Source organism: Rattus norvegicus, chromosome 4 (assembly GCF_036323735.1).
Source record: "Rattus norvegicus strain BN/NHsdMcwi chromosome 4, GRCr8, whole genome shotgun sequence".
Taxonomy (NCBI): Eukaryota; Metazoa; Chordata; class Mammalia; order Rodentia; family Muridae; genus Rattus; species Rattus norvegicus.
This window is the reverse complement of record NC_086022.1, coordinates 22,315,889-22,334,793: the sequence shown is the minus strand read 5'-3', so window position 1 is coordinate 22,334,793 and position 18,905 is coordinate 22,315,889. Positions and strand designations below refer to the sequence as shown.

The window sequence follows — 18,905 nt, the reverse complement described above, 5'->3', positions numbered from 1 at the left end:
CCTTATTGCCCACCCCCATATTCCCCTGCACTAGGGTCCAACCTTGGCAGGACCAAGGGCTTCCCCTTCCACTGGTGCCCCAACAAGGCTATTCTCTGCTACCTATGCAGTAGGAGCCCTGGGTCAGTCCATGTATAGTCTTTCAGTAGTAGTTTATTCCCTGGAAGGTCTGGTAGGTTGACATTGTTGTTCTTAGGGGGTTGAAAAAAACATGAGATTTTTGTTTTTGTACTAGTGAGTCCACAACCAAATTATCTGATTTTGCTACAAACTAGTCCTATGAAGTAGACAAGTCATTTTGCCTGTTTTCTATTTACAAAGACATATAGATTTAATGATAATATATATTTCTATATGGTATAAAATGCATACAAGCACCTTGATAATGAATTCTAAGAAATATGGTCAACAGATACTGGCTATTTTTTTTAAATGCTTTCTCCTCACACTGTCAGAACAAGGATACACATAGTTATCTATTTACTTATTTATTTATTGACTGATTACTTGGAAGTGAATAAGATAGGAACCTCCTGCCTCAGTCATTGAGTTTTAGGGTTCTAAGATTACTGACATGAGCTGCCATGTTCAACGAACAATGCATTTATGACAAATAAAACTACTGATATTCAAATTTCTGTATGATTTACATATGCTACCCATGCCATCATACCTTATGACTCAGTATAATGGGACCTTACAGTAGAATGAGATTGAGCGATTAGAATTAGAGATTAGAATTAGAATTTAAGGTGATCTTTTAATAAATATTATATGGTATCATATTTCATTAATGCATTCTTTTTTTTTTCCGGAGCTGGGGACCGAACCCAGGGCCTTGTGCTTGCTAGGCAAGCGCTCTACCACTGAGCTAAATCCCCAACCCCTCATTAATGCATTCTTTTAACATTTTATGAACATATTTTGTTTTATAGGTAGATTTAATTTTTATAAAAGTGATCATATAGTTGGCATTATAGCTATATTTTCTATGGAAATGTTGCTATGTAATAGTTTTAGAGTAGAAATCATTCCATGGAATGAGGTGACTTAAGTTTTTTGCTTCAGAACCTGCATTTAGGGTAACAAATATTTTTGTTATTATACATCTTATCAACTAACTCAAAACATTAATGAGAGAAGAAATTATTAGTATTTATATACCTGATTATCTTTACGGGTACGTATTTTCCTCAATTTATCTTTTACCAGCTTTCCTTTTTACCTCCTCACAGTCTTTATTTGCAGGAACACTTGCTTGCTCTACTGTAGAGATTATAAAATTCGAATATGACATGAATGTAAATCTGCTAAATAAAAAGCAAGGCTAACATATTATAATTGGGGGAACATTATACATGTGTATTCACGTAGTGTTCATTGCCTTTGAAAATTTCTCAGCACTGGTGACAGAGACCAAAGTTACAATTCCTTTGTGTCTCTCTGCAATGTATATTGTTAAATAACTACTTCTGACAGAGTAATTTTATGAAGCTTATTATAGTGATTGCTCTTATATTCCTTTGAAGAGCCAAGGACTCTTAATAGCTCTCAATTTTAAAATAACAGTGCATAATAAAGAGATTTTGTAAAAGGCAGGAAACTAAGTTTGAACAACTTGATTAGAGAGAAATTCAGGGGGCTGAAGTTCAATACTTCAATTTATAAAAAATAAAATATAATTAATTAATTAATATCAAGTAACAGAACTTTAGAATGAACAGAGGAAGACATTTTTGTCAGTTGTACAGACAACAGAGTAGTTGAATTCAGAGAGCATCTATATGTATGGGCAGGTGGAGGTCAAAAATGCAACAAGAGAAGCAATTGCAGAGCTCAGAAAGACACAAGCAAGAGTCACAACTTGTGGTGAAATAGTCTGTTTTCACAGATGATACCTAGAATGTTCCACAATGATTGCATGAGTTACATAAGCCCTTATCTGTTCTTATAAAGCATAGCCATGTTTGACATCTATATCCTGGAACACCAAGGAGAATTTTGATACAAGAAGGATTAAGAAGCACACATTGAGAATAAGCTAAGAGACTCGGTCAAGTCACAACATACACACACAACTTCTTTCAGCTGTTCTGGTGTTTAATGAGACTGGGCTCTTCCCTCCCCAGGCTGTGGCAGTTATTCTGTACCCAGGGGCAAGTTCTACGCCATCCCACATCACTGTCAGATTCGTCATAAGAGCGAGCCTCTTTGATGCCATTGTTATCCAACTGGAGCTATCACTCACACCTTTGGAAGCCAGAACAAACAGCTTGTGTTGGCATAGAAAACTTTCCAATTGGGACCCAAATTTATTGTTCTCTTTTATCTCAATATATGTATGTATACTTCCTTGTGCAAACCCGACTTTGTGTCATTGCTCAAACGTGGATCACATTTATTTACTGTAGGGATTTCCCCCATTCTGTTTCCTTCAGATAGCAAAATCTGACTCCCCGTTGTCTTTAGCACTTTCTGTGGACTCCGCTGAAGCCCCTAGCCATCCCCAGTGTGCAAAAACACATAAGCGTGCTCATCAAGTCTCAAACCATCTTTCAAGAGTTGAGTCAAGCTGGGGATTTAGCTCAGTGGTAGAGCGCTTGCCTAAGAAGCGCAAGGCCCTGGGTTCGGTCCCCAGCTCTGAAAAAAAAAAAAAGAGTTGAGTCAAATGAAGCCACACTTGAGCTTCTGCAGCAGAACAGTTCCTTGAGTTCCTGTCACACCCACTGTTCCTCTCTGCTGCTGTAAGTAGGTTTAATGGCAGTAATTCTGTTAGGAATACGTATGAGGTGCTATATTCAAGTGCTGACCACATACTGAGCTCTCAGTTTATAGTCAATGTTGGTTAATGGCCTCCGGGCACTTTTAAACTTTATAATAATGGCAATGATGCATTGCTGTTAGATATTACTGATATAATTTCCAATTCTGACTAGTAGACCTCTCATTTTCTTATTTCAGATAAATACCTTACGTAATAAAAACTCAGTGTGTATTTATTGCATAAACAATATTTACACTAGTACTTTAAAAACATACGGATTAGCAAATTCTGTAAAATAAATATAACGTGAAACTACCTATAAGAAATCGTGCCTTGACTGAGCATGGTGGCACATGCCTTTAATCTTAGCACCTGAAAAGCAGAGGCAGGAAGATTGCTATGGGTTCAAAGTCTGTTCTACATGTTCTACACAGAAAGAGCTGGGTTTGACAGGTTAACATACTAAGAGCTTATGTCAAAAAAAGGAAAAAAAAAACCCTATGTACCACTCTTAACAAAAGTCATGTATATAAGATCCAGTTTCTTCAGTTTCATGTAGTACATGTTTACATCCCAGACACACCTGTAATAAATCCTACTGAGTAAAATCATATAGAAAACCTTTACTTGGCTGGTAGGACATGCAAGGGAAATGTGGCATAAAATAGGAAGACAATATTCTACAATCTAATGAGGTGAGCCCTTCGGGAACGTGGCTACATTGAGAGGCATTGTATGTACTGAAAAACATGATATACGCAAATGATGAAATACTAGGCCCAAATAAAAAACAAGGATACAAACATGGCAGTGTTGGGGGTTAAAAGCAACAGATGTGAGTTTATCTGTCAGTACTAACTTAAGGATTATAGAGTATAATGCTTTCTTGTAACAAAATAAAATTTAACTGAAGTTTACAGTAGGATCTTTCCTTGTACATGTGGTGGTTTGGGACTGATGTCAACTTTTCTGTTCATGAAAAATATATGAATAGCCAACTCTCTAATCTGCTACTGAGAGGAAGGATCCATTCAGGCAATAAAGTGATCCTGTTAAAGATAGCTTTTGCAGCACTGTAGCCATAAGCCATGTGCAACTGTGGACCACTTGAAATGCGACTAATGCCAGCAAGCAGTGGAAGTTTTCCTGTTTTAAATTAATATAAATTAAAGTAGGAGACATGAGTCATGGCTGTACATGGTTGCACAGTGTCAGTCTGGAATCACCCTGTTAGGGAGAGTAAGTTCCGGATGAATTTGATCCCAAAGGAACTTCTTTGTCAAAGCGCAGTATACCACAATACTTCCTGTGATATCTTATTGCATTCATTCTCAAATGAAGTCCACAGATTTTCCCTGTCTAATCATTGCCTGTTTGCAGTTGTTAATTAAGAAGTGCACAAAGAAAGTAATAAAACATGTTTGCAAAAACCAATAAAGAATTCTCTTGGGAAGTGACTTCTAAAGTTAGTCTTTAAGGGAAGGTCATGATAGGGTTGGAAACAGACTTGTCAGGGAGGAAGGGGAGATTTTTCACAGAGATCACAGAATCATGGCAGAGTAAGGGAAGACTGTGAAATCAAATTATCTTTGAAGTATGATATATTCTGTGCGAAGCTGGAAGAGGAAAAAAGGGAAATAAAGAAGCTCAAAAATATATATTCTTTAAAAATTGTCTAATGTACATTTTTTTCACAAAACATTTTATAATTTCCCAATATAATGTGTATTCTTCTTCATGTAGACAGCTTTTTATTTCCCTTTCATTTTTTTATATATCATTCATGTTTTAATCATTAAATAAAATATCTTAAATTGCAATGTTATTGACAAAATTTATTACTTGGACAAGATTGAGTTTTAAGAAATTTATTGCCATGATGTCACCAATGGTTTCTAATTTATAAGACTTTAGAGTAGACATTAGCATGGTTATTATTTCCTCTAATGCCTTACCTCACCAGTCCAGTAACATTCAGGAAATCCAAAAGACAAAGGGGAAAGAGTAGTCTTGAAAGCTAAAAAATAGTCGTTGAAAACTGATGCAATAGTGTAATAAAATATAGCACAATAACTTACACGGTGTCTGTGTAGTGCCTGCTAAAGCCATTAGAGTCCATGCAGTGAGTTCATATGTTGCTAAAAATGAATAACTGTTTCAGTGTAAGTAAATTGAAGAAGCCATGTATTTTACTTATGCTCACCGGCTTTGGGATCTCTAGTCAATATTTGCATATGCGGTATGTTTAGCACTCTTATAAAGAAAATTATTGGGTATCAACCAGATTTCCAAAGACCTTTTGAGTAGAGACCATCCATGAACTATGTAATATATAACTTCTAGACGGGAAATTAACATACAATTTACACAGTGATTAAATATCGTAAGTTTTATAGGCCTTCCTCATCAAAAAATTAGAAATAGCAATATTAAAGGTATCCCACATGCTAGATGGGATACTTACCTATAAAAAGAATCACTTTATTTTTTTTTAATCAATTATTTGTATGTGTCAGTTTGTGAGAAAGTGTATGAATGCAAATGTGTGTTTGTGTGCAGAGAAACCAGAATATCTGGACTTGGAGTTGTAAGTAGGCTGCTTGATAATGGGTACTGGGAACTGAACTTGGGTTCTTTGCAAGAGAAATATATGTTCCTAACCATTTAGCTATTGCTTCAGCTCAAAAGGGATAAATTTTGATGAGCTTTGGAAAATTTAAAATACATTGATATTTTAAATATAGTCTTGCGTTCGTCTGACTTTCCAAATCCTTCCCTACTTCCTACCCACTAAACGTCATGTTCTTTCCTCTTTTAAAAATAAATCAAAACAAAAACAGTAAGAAAGAACATGTGTACACACACACACACACACACACACACACACTTAAAAGTGACATAGAATCTATTTGTGTTGCCAACAACCCTTGTACATGAACCGTGCCCTGAATGTTGTTGATATAGCCAATGTAACTCCATTGAAGAAAACGGATTCTCCCGCTCCCAGAAGCTATCACTTGCAAATACCATTTTGGACAGGGATGAACTTTGTGTCCCCTTTTGCTTCTCGGTGCTGTCATTTCGTCTGGCTTGAAGTTACGCATATCTTTTGCATGTTATCACAAACTTTTGCATTCTCATGCAAATGCCCTGTTGTATCTGGAAAACAGTCTTTCCTGATTAGTCTACCACCTTTGGCTCACACAATCTTTGCGTCTTTTTTGGCATAGATCTCTGAGCTTTGAGGAGTAAACTATGGTAAAGACAACTCAGTTAGGGCACAATGCTCCAAAGACCCTCGCTGTCTTTGAATTGTCCAGTTCTAGGTCTTTTCGTTCGGTACAATGTGTTGTAGATGAATTTTATCTGATAAAGGTTTAGCTATGTACTGATCTGTGGTATGGAAATATGTTGTTAGGAGTCATTACTAACCTCAGTTAACAGAATGATATTAGCACGTTTGCTCTGGAATCCATGACCTAGCTAGTCTCAGGTTCACAGTCTCCTTAACAGTATTAGTATGGATTCTATATCACGAAGCAGGCCTTAAATCCAATAGAAAAGTAGTTGGTGAGTTACATAACATTTGTGCTATCATGGTAACAGAGGGTATATCCTGTAAATGGTCATTAGTGTAACTTGCAGAGTTCCTAGCTGATTGAAATTAATGATTTTTTCCGTTCTGGTAATATTCATAGTGACTTGCAGTACAATGCTTTATTCAAAGGATCAAAACTTCTACTTGAACACTGACTAGATCTTTTCAAGTTTGATGTCATAAGTAAGTGGTCTATTTAGCAATAGGGTCATTGATAATTGTCAGGTTGCAGAGGGTAACTGATAGCACTGGCAGTAATCTATGAGATTTGGGAGAGTGTCTAAGAAACCTCTTTATCCAATGACTTAATAAGTCATAACCCATTCATAATACAAGGGAATTCTATTTAATAGCATATGATAACCAGTTGGGGCATTGTCTCCCCATTATAGAGTATTTAAACTCTCTCTCTGTGTGTCTCTGTCTCTGTCTCTCTGTCTCTCTGTCTCTCTCTCTCTCTCAGTGTGTGTGTGCACGTTGGTTCGTGTGTGCGTGTGTGTGTGTGTGTGTGTGTGTGTGTGTGTGTGCGCGTGTGCGCATATTTGTGTGTATTTTTGGATTCTTCAATAGTACTAGGTTTCCATATGGCTTTAAAAGGCCTTTATTATTAACTATTCCTTCAGATATTCTCTCTTCTGTCCTGACCTTCCACCATTCATCACCATGTAATCCTCCTGTTCTAATCCCTCTTTATCCCTTCATAATACTGCATTTTATTCCTTAGAAGAATCCCCCACAGTCAGATCTCTTACTACCTAAACCCCGTGGTTATGGCAGTTTTGCATTCTGATTCTAGATTACTTCATTCATGATGAATATTTCTAGCTCCATCATGTTGCACGAAAATTTCATAATTTCCATTATATAAATGTGTTCCATTTTTATTATCCATTCAGCAATTTATGGGCAACCAAGATGTCTCCATTTTTTTTTTGGCTATTATTAGTAGAACAGCAATGAACATGGTCTACAGTAAGATCTAGTGTCCTTTATGTACATCCCCAAAAGTTTGTATAATAGCTTTTTGAGAAGCCTCCACATGAATTTCTATAGTGTCTTTAATAAAGAATTCCCACAATTCCTCACCCCATTCCTGTTGCTCCCCTGTATCCAAGATGATGCTCCTCCATTACTATGCTTCTCCCCTCCCTGGGACCTCAAATTTCTGGAGGATTAGATGCATTTACTCCCACTAAATCCAAACTAGTTAGTCCTCTGCTAACTAAGTATATGGAGCCTCTGAGCAGCTGGGATATGCAGCCTGGTTGGTTGCTAAGTGTCTGGGAGCTCCCAGGATCCATTTAGTTGGTACTGCTGGTCTTCCTATGGGGTCACCCTCTTCTGTTTCTTCTATCCTTTCCCTAATTCAATAATAGGGGTCCCTGACTTCAGTCCTGTGGTTGAGTATAAGCATCTTCATCTGTCTTAGTAAGCTGCTTCTTGGGCCTCTCAGAAGATAGCCATGCTAGGCTCTCCTGTCTGTAAGCACATCATAGCATCAGTAATAGTTCCTAGGTGTTTCCATGAGCTGGTACCCCAGTGGGGCCCCGTCACTGAACCTCCTTTCCACCTGTCATCTCCATTTTTGTTCCTGCAGTTCTTTTAGACAGGAACACTTCTGGGTCACAAATTTTAACTGCGGGTTGATAACAGCATCTCTCTGCTTGAAACCCTGTCTATCTACTGGAGATTGACTGTTTATTTTATACCCCCCCTTTTTTTAACTTTGGGATATTTGCTTTCTTTGAAGTCAGTGTATTTGGTTATTTGTAGGATATAAGTGCTAACTCTTTTAGGAGTATAATTGTAAAGATTAATTGGTTAAAAAATTGTGAATGTTGCAAGAATGAGTATTGTTGTAGGTATCTTATTTAATAATATTGTGATTTCTAGAGATTAGCTTTTCCTTCCCTTGACATTTTGAAACACAATCCCAGGTAGTTCAGGCTAGCCTCAAACTTCGCAAGTAGCCAAGGATATCTTTGGACCTCTGATCTTCCTTCCTCCACCTCCCAAGTATTAAGATAATGGGTGTACTGCTATCAGTAAAGTGTTTTTAACAAATTGCCCTCTATCTTAATTTAAGGAAGAGGAAAACCACACATATTTTGAGATAATCAACATTTTTGCACTTTGAAGGTCGTTATGCTGTTTGCTTGTTTTGTTTTACAATAAAGTCTTTCAAGTATATTTTCATCCAACAAGAGGAATGAATTTCAGTACTCTTTGAGAGATCAAATATTTAAATAGGTTTTGAAAATCCATACTAAGTTTTACTTGTGAACATGTAGGGACATTCACCCTGTGGCATGAGAAATTTTGATAAGTATGAAACACAATGGTTTTACTATAGTAAAAAAGGAACAGATTATAGGATAGGTTATAATTTTTAGATTGCTTCACAACACATTTTTACATAAAAGTGAGATTTTTCTTACTCTACTGTGATAGGGAATCTGAGTTTTAGAAGGGCTTAGGGTCTTGTTTGAGGTCCAAAGCTAGCAAAAGACAGAGCCAGGAATAACAACCATTTTGTCCAATTTTAGCATCTTTGGACCTATTTCCATATGCAATAGGTATGGACTTTATACTACAAGTGTGTGTATGCAAGTAACTTTATATACCGCTCTCCATAGAACTCAGGTGTATATTCCATGACCAGATTTCAGCAGAGTGGAAAGAAAACTGCAAGTGTTTGTAGCATTGTAGAATCTTATTAAAACAGAGAACATATTTCGATAGCAGTTATGTGTAAAGAAAGGTATTTTATCAGCAGGAGGAGTAATTAGCTTAGTATTCATATGTGATGTTAATGAAAAAGAAAGCAGGTTCTGGGTATATTATAGATTACCATGACCAATGGTCTTTTTTTTTCTCTTAAACTATGACTGACATGCAGAACTTTTGAAGCCTAAACTTTTACTTTGTAAATCAAACACTACATGATGTTGGAATGAGTTCAGCTCATCTAAGTTGGCATTGTTTAATTAACTTGGACACAGGATCTTAGACATTATGCCTTTCATACTTTGAAAGAATGGCTTGTCTCTGTCAGAGAGTGTAGTAAAATGTCTACAAGGAAAAGAAGTGACAGCATTATTACCATTCTTTCCATGACTTCTTTCAGTGTTTTTTTCTACTTTCAACACTCATACTTAGTGATTATAATAGTATTTTATTTGACTTCTGCACTATAGACTCAAGTATAGATAGACTCTCCCAAATATACAAATTTGTTTTTGAGTTTCTAATTTTAATAAAATACATGAAATCAAGCTATTATGTATGTTTTTTGTACCTTCATTAGTGTAAGTTAATAATTTTCATGTTGTATTTTTTGGTATAGAAATATCTAAAATAAGGTTAGATCTCTGGCAATTTATTCAATCATAATTAAGTAGTAACGTATCATTTCTTTCATATCACATTAAAGATGTTACAATATGAATAGCAACTCCTTTTACATATGCATACTCTTTGAGTGATCATGTGAACAGCATTAAAAGGCAAATACCTTGCTATTTATTTTTCTGCATTAAGATTCTTTATATAAATTTTATAGCGACTTTCCTGGTAATACTATAAGGTTAAACATTTATATTAAAATCGAGTTTTTAGACAAGAGGTTCAGAGTTACAGTATGGCCACATGAAATCTGAGTCTGATTATTCGCCAAGCTGGGCTTGGTGCCTGGATCACCAACATTCCCGCTATAACTGCAAGATTCTAAGAAAACCCATAAATTATTACATGGTATGAATTTCAGAATAATGCTCAAGCACCATCTTGCTAGCAGCCAGCTGATACAAAATACTGAATCAATGAACAGAAAGATGAAGAAGACAGGTAATTCACAGTCACAGCAAAGAGCTTCAGAGTGGTTCAATTTCCTTCCTTTTGTACTTTTCTCTGTCATTGGAAATGGGTCCTAAGAGTTCTAACTTGAAACACTGCCATTAGTTCCATCAGAAATAGTAAGTGTTAAAGTGATCCTTACTGACCATAAAATGAATCGTTTGCCATTGGAAGTTAGAAAATACTTTTATGTGATTAGTAGAAAAATTGCCAAGACTGCTATTTTATTTAATCTATGCACATGTTAATGCACCACTGGAAAAGGCATACATACTCTGACCTAATTCATACCGGGCCACCGATGTATGTAGAATGCCAAAAATGCTCCTGACTTTACTCAGCTGTCACATATACCTAGCATATACATTGAGAGAGAGGGTTCTTAGCCACAAGTCTAAGACCTACTGACAGGCTTTTGTTGTCATGCCATACATAAGTTACATATGTTACATATGCCATGAACATACTTCTGTATGCAATGAAAAGTTTATTCCTGCACCTGGGTACTGGATCCCCCAAAAGAGGTGACCTACCTATTTAAAAAAAAGTGTTCACTGTTTCTCTCTCTCTCTCTCTCTCTCTCTCTCTCTCTCTCTCTCTCTCTCTCTCTCTCCCTCCAGAAACCCACTATCTCCCCCTGCTTCTATGAGGGTGTTACCCCCTCAATTCCCTCCAACTTCCCCACCCTGATATTCCCCTACACTAGGACCTCAAGCCTTGACAGGACCTTCTTCCCATTGATGCCCAACAAGGCAATCCTCTCCTACGTATGTGGCTTAAGCCATAGGTCCATTCCTGTGTACTTTTGGGATTGTAGTTTAATTCCTGGGAGCACTAAGGGGTATGGTTGGTTGATACTGTTGTTCTTCTTATGGGGTTGCAAACACCTTCAGCTCCTTCAGTCCTTTCTTTAACTCCTCCATTGGGGACCCTGTTCTCAGTTCAATGATTGGCTGTAAGCATCCACCTCTGTATTTGTCAGGCTCCTGTAGAGCCTCTCAGGAGACAGGTGTATAAGGCTCCTGTCACAAAGCACATTTTGGCATCTGCTATATTGTCTGGATTTTCTGGCTGTATATGGGAGGGATCCCCAGGTGTGATAGTCTCTGGATGGCCTTTCCTCAGTCTCTGCGCCACACTTTGTCACCATATTTCTTTCTGTGAGTAATTTTGTTCCCCTTCTGAGAAGGACTGAAGCATTCACACTTTGGTCTTCCTTCTTCTTGAGCTTCGTGTAATCTTTGAATTGTATCTTGGGTATTCCAAGCTTTTAGGCTAATATCCACTTATCAGTGAGTGTATGCTATGTGTGTTCTTTTGTGGTTGGGTTACTTCACTTCTCTTCATGCTGCCCCACAGGCAAACTCTGCCAAAAGTCCAGTGGTTTCCTTAAAGAGACAAGGATGGTTTTATGTCCTTTGCTAGATAATGAAGTGTCAGAAAATTCTAGGAGAAGCATATAAGTTTCACAGAGAACAGAATAGGGGAATTGACTGCTCTGGCTAATTACTTTTTAATAATGGATTATGTATACCAAAAATCAGATAGAAATTGTCTAGGAATGTAATTTGTTACTGTCTTCTATGTAATAAAGAAAATGAGTTGCTTCAGTTACATCTAAATTTTACTTCTCCAAAAGCCATTTGAATATGACATTACATGTTTTTCCCATACTAGAAACATTCAAAGACCACCCTAATCCTACAATAACAAATCCTGCACTTTGGTCTTCGTTTGTATCTTTTCAGTTGCAGCATGCTCACAGATTGGAAAAAAACTAAATAGCTAATTGTCTGGTGTGCTAGCGTAAGCTTTTCAATCCATTTAATTTATTTTGTCATTTCCACAGTTTACACAAATTAATGTACTCCAAGCTGGATGTGAATACTCAGCTTCTCTTTGATTTACTAACATGTTGAAAAATGCTTCTTTTATAAATAAATGAAATATTTTTCTTGTTTTATTCTTCAGGACAACATTTTTAAACTGCAGGACTCACATTTTGAAAACGGTCGTGGGAAGAGTCCTTATGACCCCAAACTTCTGACTGCCTCTCTTCTAATAGGTATGTAGCCCTCAATTGATTAAATAGCAAATCTGTTATAACTAATAACAAGATGCCCTGTTTTTTAACCTGCCAAGACTTTCAATTATTATTTGTTAATAATGTCAGGAGGAGAACCTCACCTGTGGTATTCACAAATACACTTTTGTAAAGGAAAAATAAATCACCAATTGTTGTCTGATGTTTGCCCCACTCCAACTGAATCATGTTCAAGAAAGCAGTTTATCTGTATCTTTAAAAGAGATGGCTGAATCATTATACTTCTTTGGTTCAAGTTTAATTTTTCTCATTTTTTAAGAATGTATTTTATTTTCATTTCATGAGAACCCAGAGTAGAAAGTTTTGAGATATGGTTTAAAAAGAACAGCATTCAGTGTATCATGAGAGTTGCACTTCAAGACACTGCTGTTTCAACATTTGGACAACTCCATCCACATGATGAAGCTAAGGGGAGTTGGAAGCCAGAGACTCCCTTGTGGTATTTTCTTTGACTCACTGAAGTATCTTGTCATATGTATGAGCCTAAGGAAAATATTCTCTCGTATGTTCTCTGGCTTCAGTATCTTCTTTGCTTAAACACTAGCATAGCAGTGTAGGCGACTTCCCTTTTTATGATCATCTTCTCTTTCCTGGATTTTTCTTGCTTATCTCTTCTGCAGAGGACTGGAGAATGCCTAATGGTACAAAGGTTAAAGGCAGGGGGAGAAGTCGGAGTGCTAGTGTGTTTTGAAAGGTAAAGAGTTTCTAGAGAGATTTTTAAATATTGAAAGCTGGTCTTAAAGACAAGCTAAAAGTAAGGAATCGTGCGGTTCCTCCTCACCTGGCCTCCCCCCACTCCTTCTTTCTTCCCTTTTAAGATTTTTATTCTTCCTGCCTATTTTAGTTTTGAACATACAAACAACCCTCCACACATTCTATTTCTGTACTTTTTACATTTACATAAAATATAAAAACTTAATAAAAATTATTTAGTTGAATTTTTAAAGTAAATTAGTGCTTAACTTGTTTTTTATAAATCTATAAGGCTCTTCAGTTCTTCTTGAAATTGCTAGATATACTCACAAAAATAAAACTCTAGTCATATAGACAACCGCATAAACCACAGAGATACATGTCCACTGTTGTCCAGTGTTTACTTTATCACTAATCTTTGCTCCCTTTAGAATAAAACATTGCAATATAGATTATCTCTTTCATAGCCTTTCAATCTAGACAATTCTAACCCATTTGATCCTTTTACAAAGCACTTAAATAACTTTTTAAACCTGAAGAAAAGCTTTATACTTAGCAAATTTATAATTTCCCTGTTCATGGACGACCTAATGTTTACACATGGATGCCTTGCTCCTGCATACAGTACTGAAATTTGAAAGTTATCTTAAACAATGAGGAGGAATCTTACCTTGTTCTAACCTGTAATCTGTATTTATTTAAATTGCACAGTAAAAATGAGAAATATCATTCCAAAAGCAGTCTGTAAAAATGTGCCTGAAGCTGTGTTAGCTTGTGGTGTGCTCCGCAGAAGGGATTTGCTTATTTATTTTATTATTCCACGGAGAAAGGATGATGACAGTTGGGATTACATAGTTCCTATGGTATGCAACCACACAAAGTCCACCAAAAAAAAAGAACCTCCAAAGTTTGGTTTTATATTGGGGTTTCTTTGAAAAAGATGTATAGGTTGCTGAAAAGGAAAGGAGAAAGAGAGACGTCTAGCAAGACGTGGCTGAGAAAGAACAATAGACCTTTTACAAATGCAGGGTTGGCACGAGAGTCCAGAACTGAGATACCCACTACAACAAAACGTGGCCAGAAACTTTCAGAGTAATGAAATGCTGATTCATAAAGCAAAATAAATTAATTTCTGATTCTGTTAAAACAAACACAACAGGCAGAAATAATAACAGCTCCCTCTCCATATTTGGTATAAAATCCCTTAAAACATCCACAATGATATGTTTAAAATGGTTTAATATTTATTTATCGATTTTGAGTATGGGGGGCTGCCAGTGAGGCAGCACCACAGATTGCATGGGGAGGTCAGAGGACATGTCCTGGGAATTGCTTCTCTCCTTCTATCACGTGAGGAACGAACTCAGGTGGACAGACTGGTGGCAAGCATGTTATCCACTGGTCCATCATTCCCTCCCATGAAATGCCATTTTAATTCAAGAGCTCTATCATTTTTACTGTGGCTGTTTGCTTTAGATGCATATTGCAAATTCTCCTTCTCATAGTACCTAAAATTCTCTTTATTGACTTTTTAGGTATTTTCTGCTGTACTGCTGTATTATAAATTTTAGTCTTAATATGACTCATTAATTTTGTGAGTCTTTTATTTTTTTCCATTTCTTTTTTTTATCTTTATTAACTTGAATATTTTTATTTACATTTCAATTGCTATTCCCTTTCCTGGTTTCCAGGCCAACATCCCCCTAACTCCTTCCTCTCCCCTTCTATATTGGTGTTCCCCTCCCCATCCTCCCCCCATTACTGCCCTTTTAAATACAAATATTTCTTCAATAACCAAACTTGAATATAGAGTACTAAGTACTCTGAAATCTAAAGGAGGTACTTCACATATCAGAAGGTAGGTATGGGGAAGTTCTCCTTTCTCTCATAATGGGTATCCCTCTTCAGTTCAGCTAATAAAAGAGAAAGTATAAGGCCAATTTTTTCTACAAATCTAGGTTTCACTTAAAATGTCTCTGAATTTATCTCAGCAGATGATGTGAAACTACTTAGTAAGTATTTATGCTTGCAATGCCAGCATGAAACTGTCCAACCAATACTAAATGTAAAAGTCAATGAACAATTAAAAATGTAGTTTATACAAACTCCCAAAGTTTACTAACCTCTCTGCAAAATGTCCTGTGTTTTTAAATGTTGAATACAGACAACCAGATTTTTCCGTTGACAGAGCCATAGCTACCAAAAGTGCCCAAATCTAATTACATGCTCTAAAATTGTGAAGTCACCTACATAAAGTTAATTTTTCAAACTTTTAAAATAATGGATGTGTGGCAGAATTTATTTTTAAAATATATCTTAGTTCCTCCACCTGCAAGTACTTTTTGACTTTGTTTAAAATATCCTTATTAAAGATAGCATTTGTTCCCCTGCTCAATATAAATACCAGGTGTGAACGGAGCACAAGAATAAAACCTAGTACTTTCCACACTAATTAAATAGTAGCTCACATTTTCATGATATGGAGGAATAGCTAACTTGAGAGCAGTTTTGTTTGCTCAGTGAAATCTCTCCCAGGCAATGCAGAACTAATAATTTAGAAATATTCCATCAGGAAGGAGTGTTGCTTTAAAGCTGGAACTCTGCCTTGCCTCAGGAAAGAAGATAATTTGGCATTAAAACATGCTCTCAGTGGGTATTAGAACAAAAAAGGTACTCCCTCACGTGATTAGATATAATTGAGAACATTGTGTGAACCTCTCTGAACTTCAGTTCTCTGTTATATAAAACAGTATGTTTGGCTAATTCCAACAGCTTCTTGAGAAAGTTAAATCGTGCATTGTAATACAGTACTGCTATTGGAGTGTTTCTGCATTTCTGAAGGTATGTGACGTCAGACCAGACAAATCTAGTCATAATAGCTGTCCCTGAAGAAGCTAGAAAGCGTGTTTTGGTACCTTATGAGCTTTATGTTTTAAAAATGTGCGACATGAACACATCGTTGCAGAGAGCTGTCAGCTCTAAAAGAACAGCCTATAGGGCAAACCTGGAATCCACGTGTTGCTATAGAGAGAGTAGTCAGTAAGGAGGGAAGATGTCAAACTTTCTTTGCATCATAGTACTACACTCTGAGTCTCATTCCTGTAGTGCGTGCTGGGAATAGAAAAGGAGAGAGATAAACTTTTATTCTTCTGTTTCTTATTACCGACTCCTCTGTGAGTAGAATTTGCTTAAGGTGTTAACAACATAATGGCCTGGTCTTTTCATTTCTTTGATACTTGCACACATTCATTTCACCCTCCTCACCTGTGCCAGAAACGCTGCAATTTCATCAGGAAATTTATTTTTCCTTCTTCAGTTTCACCTCACCACACCCTTCTTAGGAATCGTAATCCAAGACATTAGCTGATCTAAGCCACATTGTTACTTCACGTTGAACTGTGAACAGCGACCTAGACTGCATGTGAAGCTTTGTTTTTACTGCACGCTTCTCAAGGAAGTCAGCTGTGGTTAACGTGGAGGTCACAACGCTGTTTTCATTCGTCCCAGTAAATTATGCTTCCTTTAGACACAGTTTTAAAAGGTCACCACGGAGACAGAATGGACATGTACTCAAAGAGTCCTCACGGTCTTTGCCGCATTCTAGATAGTTTAGTTCTATCTGTCAGCGCTGTGTATCATCGTCTAATGCACTGTTTCTGAGCCATCAACCTTTCCATGAGCATTTCTTTTCACAGATGCTTTAAGTTCTTGCTGGTAAGACGGTGTCCAATTCTTGAGTATATTATTCTACCATCAACTTTAAAAAATTAGACACAATTCCATCTTTTCTTTCACTAGTGGCTTATAGTACAGAGACAGCTCAAGGGTACATGTCAACAGTAATGCCACTCAAAACAGGCAATACATATTCATATTTTCAATAGCGTGTATCCAAAATGCATATTCACACTGTGGTCAAGAATCAACATATAATTTGATTACTTCATAAATGGCATAGAAAGGACAAAACTTCAGTTTTGTGCTATTGTTTTACTTACCTGTTTCCAAACATAAGCTACTGGGAATTATATAAACTCAAAACTACCTAGATCATTTTAGAAAGCCACAGACTGTGGCACAACTGCAGTACATTCTGAAAGTAATCAAATGTACTAACTGGCACAGACGAGGGTTGGTATTGTATGTCTTGCTTAGCAACAAGCAAAAAAAGTAAGAGGAGGGTGTTTGTCAATTTCAAGACACAAGAAGTCCACTCCTAGGGTTTGCAACAGGGCCACAACTCCAACTAGACAATTTTAAGCAATGTCCTCTCCTTCACCATCAGCCAAAACAACAAAGATGTTACATCTTCTCTGTAACCATCACCTATAATAAGAATCCTCATACAAGTCTCAGCAGGGAAGTCTATCTAAGGCTGAAAGCATAAAACGGCCATTGACAATGAACATGGATTAGAAGAAATTGTGCCCTGAAATTCCTCACAATTATCTAAAATGATCCATCCCCCAAAACTTACTCTCTGGCACTAATATTTGGGTGGAAGGTGCTTTTCCACGGCTGCAGGCAAGGGATCCCTAAACCTCAACTACTCATTTGTTCAAAAGTCAATTTTTAAATTTAGTTACCTTCTCAGTAAAAAGTAAAACAATTGAGCTCCTGTGCTCTGCCCAAACTGTCTTTCTAACTCCTGTAAAAATCGGGAGAATATCAGTCTCTCCTCCTGATTCTTTTCCTTATGCTGAGTTTTTTCTTCCTTGTATGATAGTGAACAAGAAAAGTAAGCTCAACTACGTAACTCAAAATTCAACTATTTCTAATCCCTCAAGTAATTGGCTGTAGCCATTTGATTCAACCAATAGTTTTAAATTAATGAACAAGATTTGCACAACAAAGGCTTGTAAATGTGAGAATTCCCTTGTAGGCCTAGACAGAATTTAACATTACAATACATAGCAAGAGATCAAACCTCTACAACTTGGCATTATACTTTTTTCCACGTATGATGTAGGATCCTGTTGGGTATGATTAATTTACATTAACTAACATTGCTCAGTTCCTCAGCTTGCAGTTTTCACAACATAACAATAGCAAATGTCAAAAACTTATTTTACACTTTGGAAATCTCAAGACAAAGCACAAGAAGTCCACTCCTAGGGTTTGTAACAGGGCCACAACTCCAACTAGACAATTTAAACAATGTCCTCTTGTTCTCACTGAAGAAAAAAAAATAGAAAAAAAGAAATGAAAAAAAAACCTTGTTAAGTTTTAATGAATTGAAATATTAAAATACTTAAATATAGATGTGTTATAAGGAATTATAAGCATTCAAGTATTCCAAAAAGCCTCTGAAATGAATGAGTACCTTTACAGTGTTAGGTTTCTGTCTGGCAAAATAGTGCTTTATCATAATTTATGTGAATAAGTCATATTTCCATTTAACAATTAAGTAGGAAGTACAAGGTATTTTGGAATTCCAAAGATACCATAAATAGGATGATTTGTGAGTATTGTTAAAAGTTCTAAGAGTTTGATTACAACTTGTAACAAATTATTGTCTAACCACCAATTTGTTTACCTTGACTCACACAATCTAAATCAAATTATCAATGTTAAAGTTCATTAAAAAAGCAAGAAAAGCAGTTAGTTGTAAAGAGATTTTTTCCTCTGCCTATTCTTCAACATTTCAGTACTCTTCAAAGTTCACGAAACAGTTCAGAAAGCTCGACATGGTGGCATACATCTTTAATCCCAGCAATCTAGAGGCAGAAGCAGGTAGACCTCTTTGAGTTTCAGGTCAGTCTGGTCAGCACAAGGAGCTTTAGGCCAGCCAGGGTTTCATAGTGAATCCTTGTCTCAAACAAACAAACAAAACAACAAATATGTTAGACATGAAAAGTTTCACTGATAATGCTGATTTGGGTAACATCATT

General features: G+C 36.5%; 1 protein-coding gene across 4 annotated transcripts in view; it reads left to right on the top strand.

Annotated features, from left to right (window-relative positions):
- Positions 1–18,905, top strand: part of Sema3a (semaphorin 3A) — a 470,490-nt gene that overhangs the window by 375,114 nt on the left and 76,471 nt on the right. For all 4 annotated transcript variants that reach the window (XM_008762702.3, XM_063285863.1, XM_006235990.5 and 1 more), the window contains one exon: positions 12,189–12,282. In XM_008762702.3, coding sequence (XP_008760924.1) covers positions 12,189–12,282 — 94 coding nt within the window. The remainder of the gene's footprint in view (positions 1–12,188; positions 12,283–18,905) is intronic.